Source organism: Erinaceus europaeus, chromosome 9 (assembly GCF_950295315.1).
Source record: "Erinaceus europaeus chromosome 9, mEriEur2.1, whole genome shotgun sequence".
In the NCBI taxonomy this organism is placed as follows: Eukaryota; Metazoa; Chordata; class Mammalia; order Eulipotyphla; family Erinaceidae; genus Erinaceus; species Erinaceus europaeus.
In genome coordinates this window covers 34,136,468-34,163,557 of record NC_080170.1, presented here as the reverse complement: position 1 = coordinate 34,163,557, position 27,090 = coordinate 34,136,468, and the positions used below count along the sequence as shown (strand labels likewise).

The 27,090-nt window shown below is 40.8% G+C and overlaps 1 protein-coding gene and 1 pseudogene across 1 annotated transcript; both read left to right on the top strand.

Moving 5' to 3' along the window:
* LOC132540180 (vomeronasal type-2 receptor 1-like) lies at positions 1 to 27,090 on the top strand. Its single transcript, XM_060196949.1, has 6 exons — positions 1 to 239; positions 8,036 to 8,327; positions 10,478 to 11,350; positions 13,869 to 14,096; positions 24,844 to 24,967; positions 25,919 to 27,090. Exons 1-6 carry the CDS (start codon positions 1 to 3, stop codon positions 26,899 to 26,901), a joined length of 2,739 nt encoding a protein of 912 aa, XP_060052932.1. The 3' UTR covers positions 26,902 to 27,090.
* Positions 5,865 to 7,161, top strand: LOC132540178 (protein FAM221A-like; annotated as a pseudogene).

The window sequence follows — 27,090 nt, the reverse complement described above, 5'->3', positions numbered from 1 at the left end:
ATGGCTGGCCAAAAGAAAGTCTTGTTTCTAGGATTGCTTGCCTTTTTATGGGCTGGAGTGGACATTGAAGGCAAAGAAGATGAAGAAGAGACTTGTAGGTTGCTGGGCAAGTTTGATTTGAATGGGTATGTAGATGCCAAGAACCATACTCTTATTATTGGAGGGATATTTCCTATTCACTCGAGGATCATCCCTGCAAACAAGTCTATTTTGGAGCCAGTGTCAGCAAAATGTGAAGGGTAAGTGAAACTTACATGTGCTTTTTTTTTTTTTTTAAATTAGAAATCAGATAATGGGAAAGCTATCAGGGGAGGGGATGGGATATGGAGATTAGGTGGTGGGAATTGTGTGGAGTTGTACCCCTCCTAACCCTATGGTTTTGTTAATTTATCTTTTCTTAAATAAAAAATAAATAAAAAAATTTTAAAAAAAGAAATCAGATAATGGTGGTGGTGAGTAAGCATTAGATATTGGGTCCGAGTTTTCAACTGGAACAGAGAGTCTGACCTTGATTCAAATCCATTTGATTTAGAATGAGTAGTTTCTATGTCTGAGCCTCTGTTTCTCAAGGGTGATGTACTTCAAGGTGTGAGGTTGCTTGCACACAAGAAAGGTTTGGTTTTAGGATTGTCCTTTTCCCATTTTGAGCCTTAGAAAGAAAAAAGGCAGGGTTTGTATGGTATTTATTGGAATCCTTGTAAAGAACTAAACTGCATGGATCATCAAATGTAGAATGGTGCAAGCTTTTTTACAAAGTGTTGGTAGACAGAATTTCCCTCAAGTAAAACTGTAGTATGTCGGGAGGGGCTGAGGACAGAGCTTAGGGCAGAGATCATGCCTCTAGGGTTTAAGGTTTTATGTCCATCCCTGAGACTTCCCATATAACGGTGTGGGAACATGACTGACTTCTGAGCTGGGGCTCATTATAGTATTTTTTTTTCAGCTTCTGCTTCTTTTAATTTTTTAAATTATCTATATATATTTATTGGCTAGGGACAGCCAGAAATTGAGAGGGAAAGGGTGATAGAGAGACAGAGAGATACCTGCAGCACTGCTTCACCACTCGTGAAGCCTTCCCTCTGAAGGTGGGGACCAAGGGCTAGAATCTGGGTTCTTGTACACCGTAACCTGGGTCCTTGTTTAACCAGGTGTGCCACCACCCAGCCCCATGATATATGTGTGTATATATATATATATATTTGCCCAACTTCTGTTTCTATTCCCTTTACCCCAAAATGTCATGTCAGGAAAAAATGGGTCCATGATTGATGATCTGCATTTGCTAATCTTAACTGTGGAAGACAAATAGTGACTCAGTTATTTCCAGGTGTGTAGCATCCATACTTATCTGTGTACAAAATCTCGGAAAATAGCTACCCGACTTCTAGCCACCATAACAAAGCAGCTGGTGGTTGCGAGTGCACCCAAGTACAGGACTGTGGGGAGAAGGGCATAGAAGGGAGTGGAGAGGACTTTGAGGTCCAGTGCCTGATGGTGGACAAGGTCCTAAGTTGGGGTTGAAAATGTTTTCACAGCTGTCAGATGGAGATGAGAAAATCTGCCCATATATGTCAACAGTTGTGCTGTAAGCATCCTCCTTTCAATAAAATGACTAGGAAAAAATAATAACAACAGTAAATAAATGTAAAAAAAAAAAAAGCAACTGGCTTCATTTCCCATAGTCTTGCTCAGTCCTTTTTACATATACAATCAAGTGCCAGGGTGGTGGCACATAGACTTAAGCAGATAAATTACTGTGAGGGAGTTCCTGGGTTTGAGCCCCCTCCCCCATCTGCAGGAGGGATGCTTCATATGCAGAAAAGTAGGTCTTCAGATGTGTCTCTCTCCTTAATTTTCTCCCCTCCTTTCTCAGTTTCTCTCTGCCCTACCCAATAAAAAACAGAAAGGAAAATAAAAAGGAAAAATGGCCATAGGGAAGGAAGGGTGGCTTGTAGTGCAGGAAGTTATTTTTATAAATACAATCATAATTTTTGTTAGTTGTGACCATATCTTGGACACAATTTTACTTGGGAATTTGATATTATGTAGTAAATATTCCCTGCTGTTGCATGGTGCTTATGATTGAAATTGTAGGCTGGAAAACCTCAGCAAGTTCTATATCATTCAAGCTTACTTAACACATATTTTTGTCTTTAGGCGGGCCGGTTAGCTCAGTTGGTTAGAGCATGGTGCTGATATTTTTCTCTTTAATCACATTTCCTTTGGCTGACCATGAGTTAGAGTATATATGGAAGAGGATGAATTTTCTAATATTTTGAAAGCATTATTCACAGCAGAAGAAGCTGGTGAAATGAGAGGGACATGGGGTGTTTTAATTATTGCCTTTGTCGTTCTAAACAAAGTAAGGATTTTGAGAGATTTTGTGGGGAAGAAATGTGCTTTGTAGCACAGCGCTGTGAAGATCATGATGAACATCAGCAGATGAAAGAACCATCTTCTTAGACCCAACCGTTTCAGCAAGATCTTGTGCTCATTAAAAATTTTCTTGTCAGCACTAATCTATGTAGTGTTTAGGTAATTATATGGAGTATGTTCATTGTAGAGAAGTAGCTTTGCACATAACCTGTTTCACTTACTATTATATACATGTTCCTGTGTACCTTCACAAATGAGAACAGTTCAGTGATGGGAAATATTCCCCTATGGAGTCAATGTACCATAGTTTATTATCCATGAGCAATAAGCCTTAGTTATTTATTTTTTATTTTATTTTATTAGTGATTTAAAATTGATTTACAAAATTACATGTCAGGAGGGGTATAATTTCATACCCTTTTCACCACCAGAGTTCTGAACCCCTAATAACTTTTTTGTAAGCTACAACAGTTTTTCTTTCTTTTTTTCTTTAAGAAAGAAGACATTAACAAAATCATAGGGGGTACAACTCCACACAATTCCCGCCACCCAATCTCCATATCCCATCCCCTTTCCAATAGCTTTCCCATTCTCTATCCCTCTGGGAGCATGGACCCAGGGTCGTTGTGGGTTGCAGAAGGTGGAAGGTCTGGCTTCTGTAATTGCTTCCCCACTGAACATGGGCATTGACTGGTCAGTCCATACTCCCAGTCTGCCTCTCTCTTTCCCTAGTAGGGTGAATCTCTGGGGAAGCGGAGCTCCAGGACACATTGGTGGGGTCTTTAGTCCAGGGAAGCCTGGCCGGCATCCTGATGGCATCTGGAACCTGGTGGCTGAAAAGAGAGTTAACATACAAAGCCAAACAAATTGTTGAAGAATCATGGACCCAAAGATTGGAATAGTGGAGATGAAGTGTTGGGGAGTACTCACTGTAAACTCTAGTGTACTACTGCTTTCAGGTATATATTTTGCCCTAGTTTATGGATACGTGTGAACATATGCTCTATCTCATGGAACCTGTTCTATATCTAGGTTTTGGGACTTTGTTAGAAAGTGATCCACCTGGGATGGCATTAGAGAATACTATGAAAGGTCTCACCCGAGTAATGAAGCTGAAAGGTTGTCATTCCACACCTGAAGTCTTTGGACTCAGTCTGAGCTGAAGCATGTTGAGGTGGCACTTGTTGTGTTGATTAGGTTGCGATCGGCAGATAAAATATTATTTGATAAGAATTGGGAGAAGCATGCGGGAAAGTGGGCCCTACCCTAGGGTCCCAGGACTGGGGGAAGTTTAGGCTCTATAATGGAAATGTGAGGTTCCTGCTGTCTTAGGGTTCAGGAAGACAATGCAGAGTTGTCACATTATTTGGTAATTGGGTTAACTTTGAAAAGTCCCTTTGTTAGACATACAATCAGTTTTTTTCCCCTCTCATATTAATTAAATAGTGATTTATATGACTATAATTTAATAGGAGTGTACATAAACACCATTACTACCACCAAAAGATTGTGTCCCACCCCACCCACCCACCCGCTGGCCCAGGAAGCCGCAAGTCCACCATCCCCCTCACCACAGGGTTTTTATCTTGGTGCCCTGCTTTCAATTTAGTCCAATCCTGCTTTTAGTTCTTAGCCTTTCTGTTCTTTCTCAACTTCTGTTTATGAGTGGGATCATCCCATACTCACCTTCATCTTTCTGACTTAGCTCACTTAATATAATTCCTTCTAGCTCCATGCAAGATGGGTCAGAGAAGGTGGGTTCATTTTTCTTCATAGCTGTGTAGTATTCCATTATGTATATATACCACAGATTTCTCAGCCACTCGTCTGTTGTTGGGCACCTGGGTTGCTTCCAGGTTTTAGCTATTACGAATTGTGCTGCTATGAACATAGGTATACACATATATTTTTGGTTGGGTGTTATGGAGTCCTTGAGGTATATCCCTAGGAGAGGAATTACTGGGTAATATGTAAAGTCTATGTCTAGCCTTGTGAGAGTTCTCCAGACTGCTCTCCACAGAGGCTGTACCAATTTACATTCCCACCAGCAGTGCAGAAGGGTTCCTCTGTTCCCACTGCCTCTCCAGCATTTGTTGCTGCTGTCCTTTTTGATGTATGCCATTCTCACAGGGGTGAGGTGGTATCTCAATGTTGTCTTTATTTGCATTTCTCTGACAATCAGAGACCTGGTGCAATTTTTCATGTGTTTGTTAGCCTTTTGGATCTATTTTGTAGTGAATGTTATGTTCATATCCTCTGCCCTTTTTTGGATGGGGTCATTTGCTTTTTTGTTGCTAAGTTTGCAGAGCTCTTTGTATATTTTGGTGATTAGTCTCTTTTCTGGTGTATGGCATGTGAAGATCTTCTCCCATTCTGTGAGGGGTCTCTTCGAGTGATGGTTTCTTTGGCTGTGCAGAAAACTCTTCAGTTTGCTGTAGTCCCATTGATTTGTTTTTGTTTTAGTCTTCCATGAACTTGGGTTTGTATCATCAAAGATGTCCTTGAGGTTTAGATGGGAAAGTGTTCTACCAATGTTTTCCTCTAAGTATTTGATAGTTTCTGGTCCAGCATCCCGGTCTTTGATCCATTTGGAGTTAACTTTTGTTTCTGGTGAGATAAAGTGGTTCAGTTTCATTGCTCTGCATGTTTCAACCCAGTTTTCCCCACCACCTTTTATTGAAGAAAGCCTCCTTTGTCCATTTAATAATTTGGGCCCATTTATAAAAAATTAGATGCTCATAGGTGTGGGGGTGGGGGAATCATTTCTATTCCCTGTTACTCCATGGCCACACCTCCTGGAAATCTTATTCTTATTTATTTAGTTAATTATTTTATCACCACCATAATTATTTATTCCTGGGACTCAGTGCCTGCATAACAAATTCACCACTCCTGGTGCCCATATTTTCCTTTTTTCTTTTTTAATTCAAATTGGACAGAGAGAAATTGAGAGTGGAGGAGAAATAGGAAGAGAGAGGGACACTATAGCCCTGCATCATAGCTCCTGCAGCTTCCCCACTGTGGGGGTGTAGGGGCTCTCTTGCTCATGGTGATGTGAGAGCTCAACTGGAGCAATACCACTTGGCCTGGGTGAGCCTTTTCTAGTTTATCAACTAACAAAGAATCTTGTTATGAACGGTTTAGGGAACACATAGACTTTTCTTTCTTTCTCTCTTTCTTCTTTTAAAATTTTTTTTCCTTTTTTTTGACCTCCAGGGTTATTGTTTACATAGTCAAAGGCTAGAGAATTCAAAGGGAAAAGCCTCTTGCTTAGGGTTACACATGAGCATCGTAGGTAGGGGATACTTTTCAATTAAGAATATTTCTCCACATCATTACATCCTGACAGGAAAATTATGTCACTGGAGTCATAGTGTACATACATCTTATGTACTGCCCGTATACACTCCTTATCATAAGTATTTTCATAATTTTTACTATTATAGTTGACTTTGATAAGAGGAAAAAGAAGAAATAGAAAGGTAAGGATGAGAAAAGGAGATACACAGGGCATTGGGGATATTCCAAGATCTATGGCAAGTCTAGATGACTATTGGGTTCCCTGAATCATGGAAATAGTGGAGATTATTAGATTTTTTTTTTTTTTTGTGCACAGAAATTTCTGAGGTGATCAGGTCAGCTGAAAGATTCAGAGAATATGGGGATGTGAGTCCAGTCAGTGGCATTGGATGCATACCTGGATTACCAGAGAATTGTTAGTGAGGATGATGTAGGGAAACTTTTTTTTTTAAAAAAACTTTATTGGGGGATTAGTGGTTTACAGTTGAGAGTAAAACACAATAGTTTGTACATGCATAACATTTACCAGTTTTCCACATAACGATTCAGCCTCCACTAGGTCCTCTTCTGCCATCGTGTTCCAGGACCTGAACCCTCCCTGATACCCACCTCAGAGTCTTTTATTTTGGTGCAGTACACCAACTGCAGTCCAAGTTCTACTTAGTGTTTCCCTTTCTGATCTTATTTTTCAACTTCTGTCTATGACTGATAATCGTCCCATGTTCATCCTTCTGTTTCTGACTTATCTCAGTTAACATGATTTCTTCAAGTAGAGGGAAACATTTTACTCCTGAGGAATATGAAAATTACAAAAGAAAACTTTTACAGAACAGATTATTTGTGAACTGGCGATCACCAACTGGAATGGACTGTAAACTTGTGGGTCCAGAGACACTGTGTTTTCGTACGCACAGGTATAAGCAACATGATACTGACTTTGAAATGATTCCACAACAGCGCCCCATTAGCTTGCTTTGCTGAGTGCCTGGCTGCCAGTGCAGGGCTTACCTTTACATCTCTACGAATGGCACGCAGCCCATTCGCTGCAGGTGCAAGCACTTTGTTGATCAGCACAGTGCTGCACCTGGATCCAAATGCAATGCCTGCCCCGAGTGTTCAGGATTCCACAGCTCCTTCACTTGTGGTTTTGGCTATCCCTCATATGCCCATGACACAGTTGTAGAAACTAAGCAAGAAAGACTGGCTCAAGGAAGACCAGTGGGAGAAGACATTCTTTATGCAGCTATGCGAGGATTAACTGGCTTCAGCTCACTGGCAGACGGCTCCATGTGGCTAGATGATAGTGGAGCTGGTGCACCTTCAGTTGAATTTTTAGACTCTCCAGTTACAGCCAATGGACCACCCAATTCTAAAAGCTTTTCAAACGCCCTCTAGATCTCCAGAAACACTAGCAGATAAAAATGGAAAAGGATGCTAAACAAAAAGGAAAAGCACCGTTACCATCAACTACAAAACCTTCATGAAGACTACTAAGAAAATTAAAACCATTACCCTAATGTTTTATGTCTACTTACATTTTAAAATACATTTAATTTTTTCCTAAAAATTATTACTTCTTTTGGTTTATAGAGTATCTTTTGGATATTCCCTTAATTTACTTAAGCGAAAAATACCTTACATTGCTTTTGTCACAATTCATGGCTTGTTGTTGCTTGGTGTCTACATTTTATTTCTCCTAACAAATGAGATGATATTCCTGAGTAAAAGCCTGAAAGTACAGTACATGTTTTAGTCTATTGTAAATTATTTTTTTCCAAGCTATTAAAAAAAGTAAGATGCTATTGAGGGCTTGAACAAAATATATGCAGATCATTTTTTTTCAATCCAAAAAGTCAATGTTCTTAGCTTTTTGTTTTTCGAATCTTGTAATGTGGACTTACATTTTAAATAAAAATCTATATTTTAAAATTGTAAAAAAAAAAAGAATATGGGGGTGCTTAAAAATAACCTACTTTCATCTTTATTGTCAGCACCTTGATGGACTCTGTAATCAATCAGCTTGTGCTGCGCCCAGCTCATTACCGATAAAAGCTGGACACTGCGGCACAAGTGTGTGCAGGTCTGTTAGGAATGGGCCTGTAACCCACTAATGTAAAATAAATGTAACTCCCTGCCCTCAAAAAAAAAAGGTATCTTTCCATCCCAAGTCAATCAGCTGTGAATATGAGCTGTACTCACCCCCTCCAGTCTATAATGTTCTTTGTGAGATATTACTGAGCTCAGACAATAGAGGTGTCTTATGATGTTTTGGAAAAAACACTTTCAGCACCAACCCAACACTCCTTCTCCCTCTAAGAGCCACCCTCTGACAGAGACCTTATAACAATTTCTTTCTCAGGTTTAACTTTCGGGGGTTTCGCTGGATGAAAACCATGATCCACACACTCAAGGAGATTAATGAGAGGAAGGATATTTTGCCCAACATCACTTTGGGCTACCAGATCTTTGACAACTGTTTCTCTGTCCCCAAGACATTGGAAGCGGTGCTGGTTTTCCTGACAGGGCAAGAAGAAAACAAGCCCCATTTCAGAAACAGCACGGGGGCGTATCTGGCAGGAGTTGTGGGAGCAGGAGGATCATCCCTGTCCATTGCTGCCTCGAGAATTCTTGTGTTGTATGATCTCCCTCAGGTATCTGAGAATATCGTGCTCTCTGATAAAGACCCACAAGGTTGTGGGCTTTGTAGCAACTAGTAAGGCGCTCGGGGAAGTGGGGGTCAACTGCAGAGGTGGACTGAGTTGGTGGGTGGGCTGCCCTGAATTTCTCTGCTGAGGCCACTCAGTGAGTAGGTGTGTGAGTAGATGCCTAAACTCTGGGCACTGGAGTCAGCTAGGCCCCAGGACTGAGAAGAGAGAACATGAAAGTATTGTGTCCTCTGTAAATAAATTGACAGAGAATGAATGAGTCTATGGAACTATAGCACAGGGTTGATCCATTAATAAATAACACGGGTTGGGAAGGGAGAGGGTAAGGGGGACAGAAATAAAAGTTCATACATGTCAAGTCAGTCATCTTAAGGATAAGAAATAGCATAAGTCAGAAATATGTGGAAATGAATATCTTTCTTTAAAATTTTTTATTAGTGATTAATAATGATGAACAAGATTGTAAGATAAACAGTTCTTACCACCAGAGTTCCGTGTCCCATCCCCTCCATTAGAAACTTCCCTATTCTTTATCCCTCTGGGGGTATGCACCAAATTCTTTATGGGATGCAGAAGTTGGAAGGTCTGGCCTCTTGTCATTACTTTTCCACTGGACGTGGGTGGCAGGTCGATCCATATCCCTGACCTCTCTGTATCTATCCCTAGTAGGGTAGTAGGGCTCTGGAGAGGTGAGGTTCTGGGACACATTGCTCTATCTAATATGTGAGAGGAGGGGAGGAGGCTAGAGCATTCTCAGTTCTGGCATGTGCTGTGTGAAGGACTGAATCTGTGGCTTCTGGGTTGTTGTCTGAGTATGTGATTGCCCTCATAGACTGAGCTTTGTGTGTCCTTGCCACCTTTTCTCAATGCATTGCTGTGGATTGCACCCAGGACCTTATGCATGCAAGGCACTATGTTTGAGGACAGCTGTCTCTTTGACCAATATATATATATATATATATATATATATATATATATATATATATATATATATATTTACATTACTACAATGATTATTTTATACTTACTTTATGATAATGCTTCATGAGATGGATAACTGTGGTGATTTTGCTTGGTGACCAGAACATTAGTCTGATACATGCACTGCCAGGGAATGAACCTGTGATTTCATGTTTCTAACTTCAAGGCTGTACCACTATGTTGCCTCTTATGCTATGATTGACTGATTGATTGATTATGTCTAAGAGATAAAGACAGAGATGGAGATAGACATAGAAAAAAGCAATGTTCTGTCATTCATAGAGTTATACTCCCCCCCCCCCATTGTTGCTGTTCTTTCATGTGCTGGAAAATATACTTTGGGTTCCACACACTTCAAGCATGTACTGTACCATAGAGTCACCTCCCTGCACCAGAAAATACTTTCTTGGTTTCTCACTTCATGTAGGTATGTCTGGAAAATATATGTATGTATGGAGAATACACAGGAACAGCCTTGGTAAAATGAGAAAGAAAAACAAAACACAACTACCTCTTCATTTAGACACATGTCTATAACAGTAGAGTTTCTAGTAAGTCAGTGAATGGGATGACTTAGAGCTGAGACTGAAGTGGAGACAGAGTCCTATGTCCTTTCTCATTCCCAGCTCTGGAGCTAATCCTCATGTCATAGCAGAGAGGAAACATAGACGAGAAGAGGGAGAGAGATAGAAAGTTTTGTGGCAAAGGGCTCAGTAGAAGAAGCAAGGAAGAGAGAGAGAGAGAGGAATCTGAACAGATGAATGACAGACATGAGAGAGAAATGGACCAGCTAAATAGGCTGTGAGTTGACTGGCTTTCTGGTCTGTATAGGTGAGAAGTGCAATTCCTATACCTGTCTCTGTGCTGTGACCCCATCTTTGAAGTGTGGAGGCACTGAATGTCATCATCTTAATAACAAGCTCCTCCAATTTCCTTAGAGTGTATGGGGTAAGGGTGGTGAATGGGCCCTCAGATGTTTCTCGAACAGGCCCCAATATGGGGGGGCTTCAAGGAGAAAAGAAGTCTGTGGGGCATGATGTGAGAATATAATGAAAAACCTCTTACATTTCCTCCATCTCTCAGAAAAGTATTCAAGGATATGATGTCCAGTTTGGCCACAGCTGCTATAACTGCACACATCTTTTCAATTGTAGGTGGGCTATGCCTCTACTTGCCCAACTCTTGGTGACAAATACCAGTTTCCAACTTTCATCCGCACCGTGCCTAGTGACATAGCACAGATTAGAAGTGTGGTAAACCTGATTTTTCACTTTGGTTGGCCCTGGATTGGCATTATTAGCAGTGGTGATGATTATGGAAAGTATGCATCAAGTTATTTAAGAGAAAATTTACAAGCTAAGAAGACATGTCTTGCATTTTCTGAAGTCATTCCCAAAATCTATTCCAAGGAGAAAATCCAGAAAGTGATTGACACTATAGAGAAATCCACAGCCCGAGTCATTGTGCTCTATGCCTCTGATCTTGACCTTGGGCCCTTGGTGATGGCAATAGTTCACCACAATATCACGGGCAGGACATGGATTGCCAGCGAGGCCTGGATCACCTCAGCTGCCCTGGCAAAGCCTGAATACTTCCCATATTTTGGTGGCACTATTGGATTTGCAGTGCCAAGGGCTGATATCCCAGGACTGAAAGAATTTCTTTATGATATTCATCCTAGCAAGGACCCAACTGACGTCCTGACCATTGAATTCTGGCAAACTGCTTTTAACTGCACTTGGCCCAACAGCAGTGTGCCCTACAATACTGACCACAGAGTGGATGTGATTGGGCAAGGGGACAGATTGCAGGCCATGTCTGATGAGTTCTGTACAGGGCAGGAGAAGCTGGAAGAGCTTCAGAATACCTATCTGGACGTGTCTCAGCTGAGAATCACAAACAACGTGAGACAGGCCGTGTATGCTCTGGCTTATGCCTTGGATCGTCTGAGCAGATGTGAGGAAGGGCATGGGCCGTATATCCCAGGCAACACCTGTGCATATATACCTGACTTTGAACCTTGGCAGGTAAGTGCTGATATTTGTTGATTTGTTTTACTTGATGACAGCATTTGAAATACAAAAAGAATGCCTGCTTGGCCACCATTGAACCTTGGGAGGTTCGTAGGTCTTGGTCTGTCTTACTTTGAGACATGGTTTGACAGGCAAAGAATGCATACTTTGTAAAGCGTTGGTTTACTTTTGTACTGAGTAGAGATACTTTTATAGCGTGGACACCTAGAAGAACCGCTTGTTTTTTAAACCTTGATGTGCATCCTTCAGTGTCCCACTTCTTTCTCGCTCTCTTTTTTATTTTTCACTTTTTAAAAAAAAAATTAGTTATTTAATATTTATTTACAGAAATTGGAATTCACTGGGGTATAATTCCACCATTCCCACCACCAGAGTTCTGTGTCCCCATTCCCTCCATTGGAAACTGCAGTGTTCTTCCAAGGTCACAGTTATGAGCTGACTGTTTTTTTATGACTATATTTACATTCATTTGCTTTCCCCCTATGCTTCTGCCTTCTCTTCTTTTTAAGTCACATGTACACCTATTAATACTTCTGAATGTCCTTGGTTTTTTTTTTTTTTTCTCCCGCTGGGTCTTGATGGAATTGGGTTTCTGAGCCCACTGGTCATTTTCTCCTAACATTTCTTCTCCTCTGGGTGAATGAACTAAAATTCTTTATGGGATGCAGAAGGTGGAATGTCTGGGTTATGTTATTGCAATTCTGCTGGACATGGATGTTTGCAAGTCAGTCCATACCCCCATCCTCTTTCTGTCTTTCCTTAGTGGTGTAGGGCTCTGGAGAGGTGAGGTTCTGGACACATTGCTGAGGTTTTCTGCCCTGAGAAGTCAGGTGGAATCAGTAGCATTTGCAGCTTGGTGGCTTCAAGGTGGTAGGTATAAACAGGACAAAATGTTTAATAAACAGGAACAAAAGAGTAGGAAAAGAGCAGATGAGATTAGGGGTCACAGCTTGGAAAGAAGCTAGGAAGTCAATTTTAGGTATGTTCCTATGGATCCATGCCTTTAGCAACTTTGGTTGGAGCTTGATAGCTCACCTGCAGGTGGACTAAGAATATTTTCTGGGAAGATGGTGTCAGAGTTGAGATTTGAGTTAGAAACCTGGATTAGGGCAGAGAGTAGCTCCCAAACTTGCAGAAAATATATAAATACAATCAACTGTTTGCCATATCACTCTGACCCAGGGCCCGTGTGTATTCATAGCACAGGAGCCTGTGTAACCTCTGAGTCTCTGTTAGTGGAGCTGCTGGGAACATTCTAGGAGGCACTCATTTCAGGACCAGTCTTTCTTGAGTGGCATAGCTGGAAGACCCAGCCTTCCTTAGGAGAGTAGGGCAGTCCCTACCATTTCTGCTTTATAGGGAGAGCAAGGTCCCACTTCTTAACTTTTTGAGCCTTGGGGAATGAACGCAAGATCTTACATGGTCAGTAACACTGCATGTCTTCCCAGGGCCATTTTCTGTTTTATTTTTTGATGAGAGGCAGAGAAGAGACACTACAACATCCCTCCACTGAGCATGGAGCTCCCTTAGAGCCATACAATGTGCTCCTTGGGGTGCCCCATCTCAGCAGAGGTCTGAATGCACAGAAGGGTGTGCACTCTTCTGGGTGAGGTCAGCTATCTCCTGGCCCTAAGCTTCCATTTACTCACAGAGTTTTTGTTGTTAGGTTTGTTGTGGAGGATAGGACCCTTCCCCACCCTCAAACAGTATCTGAAACAAGGTAGGTTTTTATTTTCCTGGACTTAAATAAAGCTTGGTAATAAGCATTCTGGAATGCTTTGGAAGTGGTTTAGGGATGGACCCAGGTTTGTTTTTCCTCATCAGCATGTTTGTTCAGCTCATAATCCCAAATGGCTGCTGGGGCTCCAACCTGCCCCCCCTACTTTTTTTCAGTAATTATTTGTTCTTTATTCATATTTTCCTGAAAAGATACTTAACCATTAGTTAAATCCAATATGTACTATTTAGCACTAATTTTTATTAGTGATTTAATAATGATCTACAAGATTTTGGGGTAAGAGTGGTACAATTCCACACATTTCCAACCACCAGAGTTCTGTATCCCATCCCCTCCATTGGAAGGTTCTTTGCTGTTTATCCCTCTGAGAGTACGGACCAAAGATATCCGTGGGGAGCAGAAGGTTGGAGGACTGGCTTCTGTAATTGCATCTCTACAGGACATGGGCATTGACAGTCAGATTCATATTTCAGCCTGTTTCAATATATCCCATGTGAGATAGGGCTCTGGAGAGGTCCCCCACACACATAAACTAGCATAAATGGTAAAGAGCAGAGATGTGACTATTCCTCCATTTCAGGGCAACATAGAATTCTGCTTACTCCAGAGTTAATTAAAGCAGAACCAGGCCACATAAGGCTGCATGGGAAACTGGATGGAGCATGAAGTCTTACTCTAAGGTGGGAGGGGCCTTGCCAATCCTTACAAATATCTCCCAATTCCTAGGTTGCCTGGCTTCCTAGATGATTCATGAGTTGCTTTCCCTCTTTATAGTTAATGTATTATATGAAGACACTGAAGTTTACAACCCAAAGTGGTAGGAGAATTGAAATTGATGAGCATGGAGAAGTGATTGGAGTCTATGAAATTCTAAATTGGCAACTGGATGATAATGGAGAGATTGCCTTTGTGAAGGTTGGACGATGTATGCACACAGTGTCTAAGAATGAACTGGTGATGAAAAAGGATGCAACAATATTCTGGAACACTGAATCATCAGAGGTGAGTCTTGATTTATATATATGTCCAGAGAGTGGTATATGCATAGAATTTCTATTGCTGGTGGCACATGTTACCATGTGCAAGGGTCCAGCTTTCAGCCCTTGCTGTACACCGAAGGGGAGAAGCAGGTCTGTAGGTGTCTATCTTTCATTCTTCCTCTAGACTTCCCCGTCCTCTCTGAATTTCTCTCTCTTTTATTCTATAAAATTGAAACAAAAAAGAAAAGGATGCTGGGAGCTGTAGATTCACAGTGCAGGCTCTGAGCCTCAGAGATAACCCTGGTGGAAATAAAATTCTGGTGCTCTGGAATATCAGACACTTCTACAGGTGATTATTGTGGGTCTGCTTTCTCTAAATACAGCATATCTTTTCTACATATAGATTCAGAGCTTGTTTTCCGAACTTTCTAATCTATGATTGTTTTAGAAATTATTTTTTGCTCATTTATTTTTATTCAGAATTACATGTCTACAGGGGTTTGAATCTGTTGTATGCTTTACATTGGGTTCTAGTTCTCCCCCGCCAAGAGAATTGGATCAGTCCTGTTAGTTTCATGGGCCTGCTTGGCCCCGCCCCAAGGAACCCGACAGAGTTCCTGAGTTAGAGAGTTAGAGAGAGAGAGTGCTTGAGAGGGGTTCCTGAGTTCCGGAGTAAGAGAGAGTGCTGGCGCAGCCGCCATGGGGAAAGAGACAGCAGAGTTCTGTTTGGTGATTAGTTTGTCTTAGTTTATGAATCGTTGTTCCTGAATAAAGAAATACAGCTTCTCTGCCCAGCCGTATGTCTCTGGTCGTCTCTGTTACCCGCCCGTGAAGCTAGCCCGGCCGGCAAGAGCTTCCGAATTTTAACAACATGAATCCACACCATTCCCACAACTAGAGTTCTGATTCTTTAGTTTCCCCACTGCAAGCCGCCACAGTTCCCCTAAGGTTGTAGACATGAGCCAACCATCATCTCTACAACTACCTGTCCAGATACATTCAGGGGAGTCAGGAGAGGTTGGTTCTGTTTGTGGCTCTAAGGTGAGTTAGTTCCATGGACTGGGGTGTTCCAGGAATCCCATGTATTTCACTCTCGTTTGCAAGGTGAAGGAACTTCTCTTTGAGACTTCTGATAACATACAGTCTGGACTTCTTATCTATGATGCAACTCTATCTATGATGCAAAAATAAATTATCTTGTCCTATCCAGACAGCAGAAGTCATCTAATGTAAGTCAGGGAGTAAATGAAGGTTAATTCAGATTCCTGCTCTTTCCTAAAATATTGTTATTGCCACACATATAAATCTAGTCTTACATTTCATGATTTGTTCCTTTTGGTCTTTCTAGGGTTTAAGGTCTATTTTAATGGAGAATGAGACACTTCTTTCTTGGAATGGCCATTTCTGTCTTCCATCAACTGTAGGGGGTCTGTAATAGCTTTAAAATCTTTTATTTATTTGTTTTTTTTCCTCAAAATTTGTCCAGGACATAGTAGAAGTGAAGTTTGAAGATTATCTGCTTTACTTTTTACATGAATCTACTTACCCTACATGAAAGGCAGGAAACTTTTTTTTTTTAATTTTTTTTTTATTAAAGAAAGGATTAATTAACAAAACCATAGGGTAGGAGGGGTACAACTCCACACAATTCCCACCGCCCAATCTCCATATCCCACCCCCTCCCCCGATAGCTTTCCCATTCTCTATCCCTCTGGGAGCATGGACCCAGGGTCATTGAGGGTTGCAGAAGGTAGAAGGTCTGGCTTCTGTAATTGCTTCCTCGCTGAACATGGGCGTTGACTGGTCGGTCCATACTCCCAGTCTGCCTCTCTCTTTCCCTAGTAGGATGGGTCTCTGGGGAAGCTGAGCTCCAGGACACATTGGTGGTGTCTTCAATCCAGGGAAGTCTGGCCGGCATCCTGATGACACCTGGAACCTGGTGACTGAAAAGAGAGTTAACATACAAAGCCAAACAAATTGTTGAGCAATCATGGACCCAAAGCTTGGAAAAGTGGAGAGGAAGTATTAGGGAGGTACTCACTGCAAACTCTAGTATACTTCTGCTTTCTTACTTTGGTGCCATACTCCAAACTCAGTCAATTTCTGCTTTGCGTTTCTACTTTTTTTTTTTTTTTTTTTTACATGCATAACATTCCCCAGATTCCCATTTAGCAATACAACCCCCACTATTTCATTCATCATTTTTCATGGACCTGTATTCTCCCCACCCACCCGCCCACCCCAGAGTCTTTTACTTTGGTGTAATACTCCAATTCCATTTCAGGTTCGACTTGTGTTTTCTTTTCTAATCTTGTTTTTCAACGTCTGCCTGAGAGTGAGATCATCCCATATTCATCCTTCTGTTTCTGACTTATTTCACTCAACATGATTTTTTCAAGGTCCATCCAAGATCGGCTGAAAATGGTGAAGTCACCGGTTTTTACAGCTGAGTAGTATTCCATTGTGTATATAGACCACAACTTGCTCAGCCACTCACCTGTTGTTGGACACCTGGGTTGCTTCCAGGTTTTGGCTATTACAAATTGTGCTGCCAAGAACATATGTGTACACAGATCTTTTTGGATGGGTGTGTTGGGTTCCTTAGGATATATCCCCAGGAGGGGAATTGCAGGATCATAGGGTAGGTCCATTTCTAGCCTTCTGAGAGTTCTCCAGACTGTTCTCCACAGAGGTTGGACCAATTGATATTCCCACCAGCAGTGCAGGAGGGTTCCTTTGACCCCACACCCTCTCCAGCATTTGCTGCTGTTACCTTTTCTGATGTATGACATTCTCACAGGAGTGAAGTGATATCTCATTGTTGTCTTGATTTGCATTTCTCTGACAATCAGAGACATGGAGCATTTTTTCATGTGTTTCTCGGCCTTTTGGATCTCTTCTGTGGTGAATATTCTGTCCAAGTCCTCCCCCCATTTTTGGATGGGGTTATTTGTTGTCTTGTTGTTGAGTCTGGCAAGCTCTTTATATATATTGGTTATTAAACTCTTATCTGATGTATGGCATGTAAAGATCTTCTCCCATTCTGTGAGGGGTCTCTTGGTTTGGGTAGTGGTTTCTTTTGCTGTGAAGAAACTTTTTAATTTGATGTAGTCCCATAGTTTTATACTTGCCTTAGTCTTCCTTGTAATTGGATTCGTTTCATTGAAAATGTCTTTAAAATTTATGCGGAAAAAAGTTCTGCCAATATTTTCCTCTAAGTATTTGATAGTTTCTGGTCTAACATCCAAGTCCTTGATCCATTTGGAATTTACTTTTGTATTTGGTGAAATACAGTGATTCAGATTCATTCTTCTGCATGTTTCAACCCATTATTTCTAACACCATTTGTTGAAGAGACTCTGCTTTCCCCATGTAATAGTCTGAGCCCCTTTGTCAAAGATTAGATATCCATACGTGTGGGGCCTCATTTCTGGGCTCTCAGTTCTATTCCACTGGTCAGTGTGTCTGTTCATGTTCCAGTACCAAGCAGTTTTGATGACAATGGCCCAAAAATACAGTTTGAGATATGGGAGTGTGATGCCTCCGGTTCTGTTCTCTTATCTCAAGATTGTTTTGGCAATTCTAGGTCTTTTCTGGTTCCAGATAAACATTTGTAGCATTTTTTCTATTCTCCTAAAAAATGTGCTTGGGATCTTGATGGGGATAGCATTAAATTTGTAGATGGCTCTGGGTAATATATTCATTTTGATGATGTTAATTCTTCCAACCCATGAACATGGACTATCTTTCCACTTCTTTGTGTCTTTTTCAATTTCTTTGAGTAGTGACTCATAATTTTCAGTATACAAGTCTTTCACTTCTTTGGTTAGGTTTACTCCTAGATATTTTATTGTTTTTGTTGCTATAGAAAAAGGAACTGATTTCTGAATTTCAATTTCTTCTAACTTAGTGTTTGCATAGAGGAATGCCACTGACTTTTGAATGTTAATTTTATAGCCTGACACCTTACTGTATTGCCTGATGATTTCCAAAAGCTTCTTGCTGGATTCCTTAGGTTTTTCCATGTATACTATCATGTCATCTGCAAATAAGGAGAGTTTGACTTCTTCTCTTCCAATCTGTATGCCTTTAATTCCTTGTTCCTGCCTGATTGCTATGGCAAGAACTTCCAACACTATGTTGAATAGTAATGGTGATAGTGGGCAGCCCTGTCTAGTACCTGATCTGAGAGGAAATGCTTCCAGTTTTTCACCATTGAGTATGATGTTGGCTATAGGTTTGCTATATATAGACTCCACTATCTTCAGGAATTTTCCATCTATTCCCATTTTTTGTAGTGTTTTGATCATAAAGGGATGTTGTATTTTGTCAAAGGCTTTCTCTGCATCTATTGATATGACCATGTGGTTTTTGGTCTTGCTTTTGTTGATGTGGTGGATCACATTGATTGATTTACGTATATTAAACCAACCTTGCATGCCTGGGATAAACCCCACTTGGTCATGATGAACAATCTTTTTGATATACTGTTGTATCCGGTTGGCTAGAATTTTGTTCTATATTTTCGCATCTATGTTTATCAGAGATATTGGTCTGTAGTTTTCTTTTTTGGTTGTGTCCCTGTCTGCTTTTGGTATCAGCGTGATGTTGGCTTCATAGAAGCTGCCAGGGAGTATTCCAGTGTCTTCAATCTTCTGGAAGACTTTTAAAAGTAGAGGTATTAGTTCTTCTTTGAGAGTTTTGTAGAATTCATTTGTAAAACCATCTGGTCCAGGACTTTTATTTTTGGGAAGAATTTTGATAACTGTTTCAATTTCATTAGCTGTGATGGGCCTGTTCATGTTATCCACTTCCTCTTTACTTAGTTTTGGAAGTTGGTAGGTATCTAGGAAATCATTCATTTCTTCCAGGTTCTCTAGCTTGGTGGCATATAGTTGTTCATAGAAGCCTCACATGATATGTTGAATTTCTGCAGTGTCTGTTGTGATATCTCCTCTTTCATTTACTATCCGATTTATTTGGGTCTTCTCCCTTTTTTGTTTTGTGAGTCTGGCTAAAGGTTTGTCGATTTTGTTTACTCTTTCGAAGAACCAACATTTACTTTCATTGATCTTTTGTATGGTTTTCCTATTCTCAATGTTATTTATTTCTGCCCTAACTTTAGTGATTTCTGTCCTTCTGGTTGCTTTAGGATTCCTTTGTTGTTCTTCTTCTAGGTCTTTAAGATGTGCAATCAAGCTGTTTATTTGTGCCTTTTCTTGTTTCCTAATGTGTGCTTGTATAGCTATGAACTTCCTTCTTAGGACTGCTTTAGCTGTGTCCCAAATATTTTGATAGCTTGTGTCTTCATTTTCATTGAACTCTCGAAACATTTTGATTTCTTCCTTGATTTCCTCTTTGACCCAGAAGTTGTTAAGAAGTGTACTGTTGAGCTTCCACATTTTGGCACTGTTACTAATCTTTTGTTGCTTGTTAAGTGTTAGTTTAATTCCACTGTGGTCTGAGAAGATGCTTGGGATGATTTCAGTGCTCTTGAATTGGCTGATGCTGTCTTTGTGGCCTAACATATGGTCTATCCTTGAGAATGATCCATGTGGATTTGAGTAAAATGTGTATTCCAGTTTCTTGGGATGAATGACTCTGAAAATGTCCAATAGTTCTAGTTTATCTATCTCTTCATTTAGCTCCCTTATGTCTCTACTGATTTTCTTCCTGGATGATCTGTCAAGTTGAGATAGTGGGGTGTTGAAGTCCCCTACTATGATTGTGTTACTGTTAATATATTTCTGTAGCTCTTTCAGTAGAGGTTTGATGCATTTAGATGGCTTCTCATTGGGTGCATAGATATTAATAATTGTTAAGTCCTCTTGATTGAATGATCCTCTGAGCATTAAGTAGTGTCCATTACTATCTTTTTTAATCTTATCTATTTTAAAGTCTATCAAGTCAGATATGAGAATAGCTGTTCCTGCCCTTTTTTGTGGGCTGTTGGCTTGTATGATAGTTTTCCATCCTTTCACTTTAAGTCTGTGTTTGTCTTGTTGCGTTAGGTGAGTTTCCTGTAGACAACATATTGTTGGGTTGTGTTTTCTGATCCATCTTCCTACTCTGTGTCTTTTAATAGGTGAATTCAGCCCATTGACATTTATTGATATCAAAGATTGAAGATATTTTAACGCCATTCTTGTAAAGTTTTAGAGTATTTTGATATATGTCCTATTTGTGGTGGTCTGGTTGTTTATAGGAGACCTTTCAGAACTTCTTTCAGGGCAGGCTTGGTGATGGTTGCTTCCTTCAACTGTTGCTTTTCTGAGAAGGTTTTGATGCTTCCATCTAGTCTGAATGACAGTCTAGCAGGATATAGTATTCTTGGCTAAAAGCCTTTCTCATTGAGCACTCGATAGATATCTTGCCATTCTCTTCTGGTCTGTAGTGTTTGTATGGAGAAGTCTGCTGATAATCTTATGGGTTTTCCTTTGTAGGTTACTCTTTGTTTTTCTCTTGCAGCCTTGAGGATCCTTTCTTTATCCTTATTCCTTTCCAATCTAAGTATGACATGTCTTGGTGTCTTTAGGTCTGGGTTAATTCTGTTTGGGACCCTCTGGGCTTCTTGAATTTTTATGTCTTTGGTGTTGTCTAGACTAGAGAAATTTTCAGCTATTATGGCCTGGAGAATGCTTTCTTCCTCCCCTTCTCTTTCTTCCTCTGGTAAGCCAATAATGCGTATATTGTTTCTTTTGAAGTCATCCCATAGGACTCTGTTGTTGTTTTCAGCATCTCTTAATCTCTTTTTGAGATCTCTTACTTCTTCTTTAGTTGTCTCTAATTCATCCTCAATCTTGCTAATTCTGTTTTCAGCCTCATAGATTCTATTCTCTCTGCCCTCTACTGCTTTCTGGAGTTCATGTATTTTGTTGCCCTGCTCTGATACTGTTTTAGCTTGTTCAGCTAGTTGCCTTCTTAGCTCAGCGATTTCAGCTTTCAGCTCTCTAATAACCATGAGATAATTAGAATTTTCTTCCATTTTCTCATTTGTTGTTCCTGCATTTCTGATTACAATTTTTTCAAATTCTTTACTCACTCCTATTATTATTTCCTTAGCTAATGTTTGGATGTTGAACTCGTTGTTTTGTGCTTCACCCTCTGGAGGACTTTTAGCTGGACTCTTGTCCTGGTTGGATTCTCCAATATTTTTTCTTGTTGTTTTAACCATTTTATATATGTTAACAGTTTTTTCAATCCCTAGTTGGAGCTCAGTGGTGTAAAAGCCTCTTTTTTTTTTCTTCCCTGTAGGCTATGGGAGCCTGAGGGCTTTTAAACTATCAATAGGCTTCTTAGCTTTATCACTGACTCCTGACCAAGCGATAAAGCAGGGTGTGGCAGAGATAATATAGTGGTTATGCAAAGAGACTTTCACAGCCCCTCAGCTATGCCACTGAGGTATAGGTCTTCTCCTGAGTTTCCTGGTTAGATCTCTATGCCCTGGTGTCCCTCCCTGTTGCTGCTCCAGATTCTGAGGGTAGTAGCAATGGAGACTCAGAGTTGCACTTGGTGAGTCTCTGGGGAGTCCTTTCCCCCCTCAACTGTCCCCTTGTTGTGGAGCAGACTGGAGGTGGTGTCTCCACTGATAAACTGTTTAACTGTTAGCAGTCACTTAATCTCTCCTTAGGCCCCTCTCTCCTCTCTGTCACCAGCCACGCGTGTTTGTACTCACGGGTGATTTACTGGGTTTCTGTGGTCATTCTAGTCCTGTCTTGTTTCGGTCCGGGTGGTCTCCTAGTTTGGTATTCCTAGTTGATCCAGGAGAGGAGAGGAGAGGAGAGAAAGCAATCTGCTGCTCGTAGCTCCACCTCTTTAATATTTTGGCATCTATGTTCATCAGAGATATTGGTCTGTAGTTTTCCTTTTTTGTTCTGTCCCTATCAGCTTTTGGTATCAGGGTGATGTTGGCTTCATAGAAGGTGGAAGGGAGTATTCCTGTTTCTTCAATCTTATGGAAAAGTTTCAGAAGTATGGGTACTGTTTCCTGAAAGTTTTGTAGAATTCGTTTGTGAAGCCATCTGGTCTAGGACTTTTGTTGTTGGGGAGATTCTTAATAACGGTTTCAATTTCTTTGTCTGTAATTGGTCCATTTAGATTTTGTAGTTTTTCTTGGTTCAGTTTTGGAAGGGCATGTTTCTAGGAATTGTTCCATTTCTTCCAGATTCTCTGGCTTGGTGGTGTATAGTTCTTCATAGACGTTTTGCAGGATTCTCTGGATTTCTGTGGTGTCAGTTGTGATATCTCCTCCATTGTTTACAATTCTATTAATTTGAGTCTTCTTTTTTGTTTGGTGAGTCTGGCTAGGGGTTTGTCAATTTTGTTTAATCTTTCAAAGAACTAACATTTGGCTTCACTGATCTTTTGTATGGTTCTTTTATTTTCGATGTTGTTTATTTCTGCTCGAACTTTAGTGATTTCTGTCCTTCTGGTTTCTTTAGGGTTCCTTTGTTCCTTTTCCTCTAAGTCCTTGAGGTGTGCAGTAAGGTCGTTCATTTGAGCTTTTTCTTGTTGTTTCATATGTTATTGTATGGCTATAAGTTTCCCTCTCAGTACTGCTTTAGCTGTGTCCCAAATATTTTGATAGGTTGTGTCTTCATTTTCATTTGTTTCCAGGAACATTTGAATTTACTGCTTGAGTGAATCTCTGACCCAGTGCTTCTTAAGGAGTATATTGTTTAGTTTCCTAATTCTGTGACTTTTAATAATTTTCTGTTTGTTGTTAAATGTTAGTTTTACTCCACCATGGTCTGAGAAGATACTTGGGATGATTTCAATGCTCTTGAACTTATTGATGCTGTCTTTGTGGCCTAACATGTGATCTATCCTTGAGTATGTGTTATGTGGATTTGAAAAGAAGGTATATTCCAGTTTTTTGGGTTGAAGGACTCTGATAATGTCCAAGAGGTCTAGTCTGTTAATCTCTTCATTCAGTTGTCTTGTATCTTTGTTGGTTCTCTGCATTGTTGATCTGTCTAAGTGTGAGAGTGAGGTATTGAAGTCTCCCACTATTATTGTATTACTATTGATGTATTTTTGAAATTCTTTCAGTAAGTGCTTGACGTATTTAGATGGTCCCTCGTTGGGTGCATAGATGTTAGTAATTGTTAAGTCTTCTTGGCTGATCCTCTAATCATTATGTAATGTCCTTGCCTATCTTTTATTACTTTATTTAATTTGAAATCTATTGTGTCTGAGATGAGAATGGCCGTTCTTGCCCTTTTTTGTGGTCCGTTAGCCTGTATGATAATTTTCCATCCTTTCACTTTAAGTTTGTGTTTATCTTGTTGTGACAGATGGGATTCTTGCAAGCAGCATATGGTTGGGTTATGTTTTCTGATCCATCCCCCCACTCTGTGCCTTTTGATGGGTGAGTTTAAGCCATTGACATTTATTCATATTATGGATTTAATGTATTGTAGTGCCATTGTTCATAATAAATTTTTGTTTGCTCTGATATATTGCAAGTATTGCAAGGCAGGTTTCTTAAATTTTTTAATTGAATTTTAGTTTTTTAATTTTTAAAATTTATTTCTTTATTTAAGAAAGGAGACATTAGCAAAATCATAGGATTTTTTTTTTGCCTCTGGGTTATAGCTGTGGCTAGGTGCCTGCACCATGAATCCACTGCTCCTGGTGGCTACTTTTTTTCCTCTTTTGTTGCCCTTGTTTTATCATTGTTATGGTCATTACTATTGTTGCCATTGATGTCATTGTTGTTGGATAGGACAGAGAGAAATGGAGAGAGGAGGGCAAGACAGGGGGAAAGAAAGATAGACACCTGCAGACATGCTTCACTGCCTGTGAAGTGACTCCCCTACAGGCGGGGAGCTGGGGGCTCGAACTGGGTATTTCGAGCTGGTCCTTGTGCTGCTTCACCTGATATGCCATGTGCACTTCACCTGATATGCTACCACTTGACCCCGTTTCCAGGATTTTTATACTGTGAACAAAGCTGCTATAAACATGGGGATGCATATACCCCTTTGGATCATTGTTATTATATCTTTTGGGTATATGCCTAGCACTAGAATTTCTGGATCATATGACATTTCTGCAACTTTTCTCCATAGAACATATTCTTCATTTTTCTTTTTTTTTTCTTGCTGATAGGATTTTGCCAGCAAGAAACTAGTGAATTTGATGGAGTCTTTTTTTTTTTTTTTTTCAGATAGTGGATGAAAGAGAGAAAGCATGACTGGGAGAGACAGAGAGGAGAACCATCACTATACTGCTTCACTGCTCCTGATGCTACCCACCTCTTTGTGTGGCACTCCTGTGTGTGTGTGTGTGTGTGTGTGTGTGTGTGTGTGTGTGTGTGTGTCACTCCTATGTGGTGGCCAGGGACTCGGACCTGGCTCTTCATGCATGGTATAGTGTGCACTCCAGTGTGTTACATCTCCTGGCACTTCATCTTTCATTTCTACTGACCTTCTGTGGCACACTCACGTCTTTCAGACTGTGTCGGGATATATTTTCAGGCTCTCAACTTGATTCTGGAGGTGACAGGTCCTCACAGGCAGAAACAGATTTGTCAACTCATATGCCTCCCAGGGTCTCATGGGTAAAGAGGCTGGTATGTGAGATCAAGATCCAAAGAACTGGTATTAGAATTCTTTCTCTCCATGTGCTTATTCCCTGGTCTAGCGCTCCTAGGTTTCCAAACCTATCAGGAAGCTTCCCTGGAAATCTCAGGTGGGACGTCTTTGACTCCTGAGTGTTGGAGATGAAGGATTGCTAACATGTTTTGGTTGCACTTACCTTTCTAGCTCCCCATATCTGTGTGTACTGAAGTGTGTCCGCCTGGGACCCGGAAGGGAGTTCGTCAAGGGGAGCCTGTCTGCTGCTTTGACTGCATCCCTTGTCTTGATGGATACGTGTCAGAGAAGCCAGGTAGAGGTGCCCATTTGGCTTTAGTTAGTTGAACCTGTTTTGGCTAAGAGGTCCTTGCTGCCTTCATTATAAAATGCTTTGAATAACTTAGAAATCATTATGATCCATTAAATTATTGTGTGTTCTATACAATTCAGAATGACACAATATTTGGTTAAAGCTGTTACATTTGGAAGAAGACCTGCCAACACGTATTCATGAGAGAAAATAGCAACATGTGTAATTTGAGTACTGAGTTAGTAGAAGTATTTAGATTTATTTACTTGTTGACTATAGGGTTATGCAAAGAGGCTTATGCTGGAGGTACCAAATGTCCCAGCTTCAGTCACTTGTATCACCATAAACCAGGGCTGAACATGCTCTTGAAAAAAAAAAATAAGAGTGTAGTTTTACACATATATAGAGTGAGTCTGTATATGCATAGGAGATTCACTGTACCCAGTACCAAAATTCTAGTGTCCTATTAAAATTAGCCCTAGACATATTTCTCCCATGCCCCTTCTTATTCATCTCTGTTAACGTAGTTTTCTCCAAGTCTAACAGAGATGTTTTGTTTTACATTTTGTTTACTTTAGTTATTTATATTTATGAATGAGTGAAACTACCTGGTAATTGTGTTTCATTTTCTGACTCTCTTCACTTAGCATGACAGCTTCAGGTTTCATGTACTTATATTCCTTTTAATCTTTATTTTAATTTTATTGAATAGATACAGAGAGAAGTTGAGAGGTAAGAACAGAGAGAAGGAGAGAGAAGGAGACACACCTGCAGCACTACTTCACTGCTCATGAATCTTTTCTTTCTGCAAGTGGAGACCTAAGTCTCCCCCCCTTTTTTTGGGGGGGACTAGAGGATTATAGTCAACAGTAAAATGCAGTAGTTAGTACATGTGTAACATTTCTCAGTTTTCCACGTAACACTCTAATCCCCACCTACACTAATTTTCATTAGGTCAGAAGGTGTGCACAGAATGTGGTGAAGACTATTGGTCAAATGCACAGAAGAACAAGTGTGTGCTCAAGGAGATGGAATTCCTTGCTTATGACGAGGCCCTGGGATTCACCCTTGTTACTCTGTCCATCTTTGGAACACTGATGGTCATGGCTGTGACGCTTGTGTACGTGACACACAGACACACTCCTCTTGTTAGTGCCAATGACCGGCTGCTGAGCTTTCTCATCCAGGCTTCCCTTGTCATCACGCTGCTGTCCTCCATGCTTTTCATCGGCAAGCCGCACAACTGGTCCTGCATAGCCCGCCAGATGGCTCTGGCACTGGGCTTTACTCTCTGCCTGTCTTGCATTCTTGGAAAGACCACCACACTGTTTTTAGCCTACAGAATTTCCAAATCCAAAACCAGACTTCTATCCATGCGCCCTCTTTATCGCAAAATCATGGTGCTCACCTCAGTTCTCGTGGAGATTGGCATCTGCACAGCTTACCTGGTGTGGGAACCTCCCAGGGCATACAAGAACATAGATAACCAGAATGTCAGGATCTTTCTGGAATGTGATGAAGGGTCTGTAGAATTCCTGTGCACCATGTTTGGGCTTGATGTCTTCCTGGCCTTGCTGTGCTTTCTCACATCCTTTGTTGCCCGGCAGCTGCCAGATAATTACTATGAAGGAAAGTGCATCACCTTTGGAATGCTGGTCTTTTTCATTGTCTGGATCTCCTTTGTTCCTGCTTACTTGAGCACTAAGGGCAAGTTCAAAGTGGCAGTGGAGATCTTTGCCATCTTGGCATCGAGCTATGGATTACTGGGCTGTCTGTTTCTTCCCAAGTGCTTCATCATACTGCTGAGACCCCAGAGGAACACAGAAGAGACAGTGGGTGGAAGAGTCCCTGCAGTAGACAGGAGCATCCAGCTGACTTCTGCCTCTGTGAGCAGTGAGCTGAACAACACAACGGTGTCAACTGTTCTGAATGACTAGGGCTGTGAGGCTCATGTGTCCCGGGAAACCTTGATGATGACACAGCTCCTCAGTCCCCTTTGGGCTGGTGTTGCAGGAGCTGCTGCTGATCTGGGACAACACTGAGGGCTGGGTTCTGGTGGTGTAGTCTTAGTGTAGTGTTTCAAATCTCATACTGTGAAACCTCCTTTAGCATGAATTAGAATACAG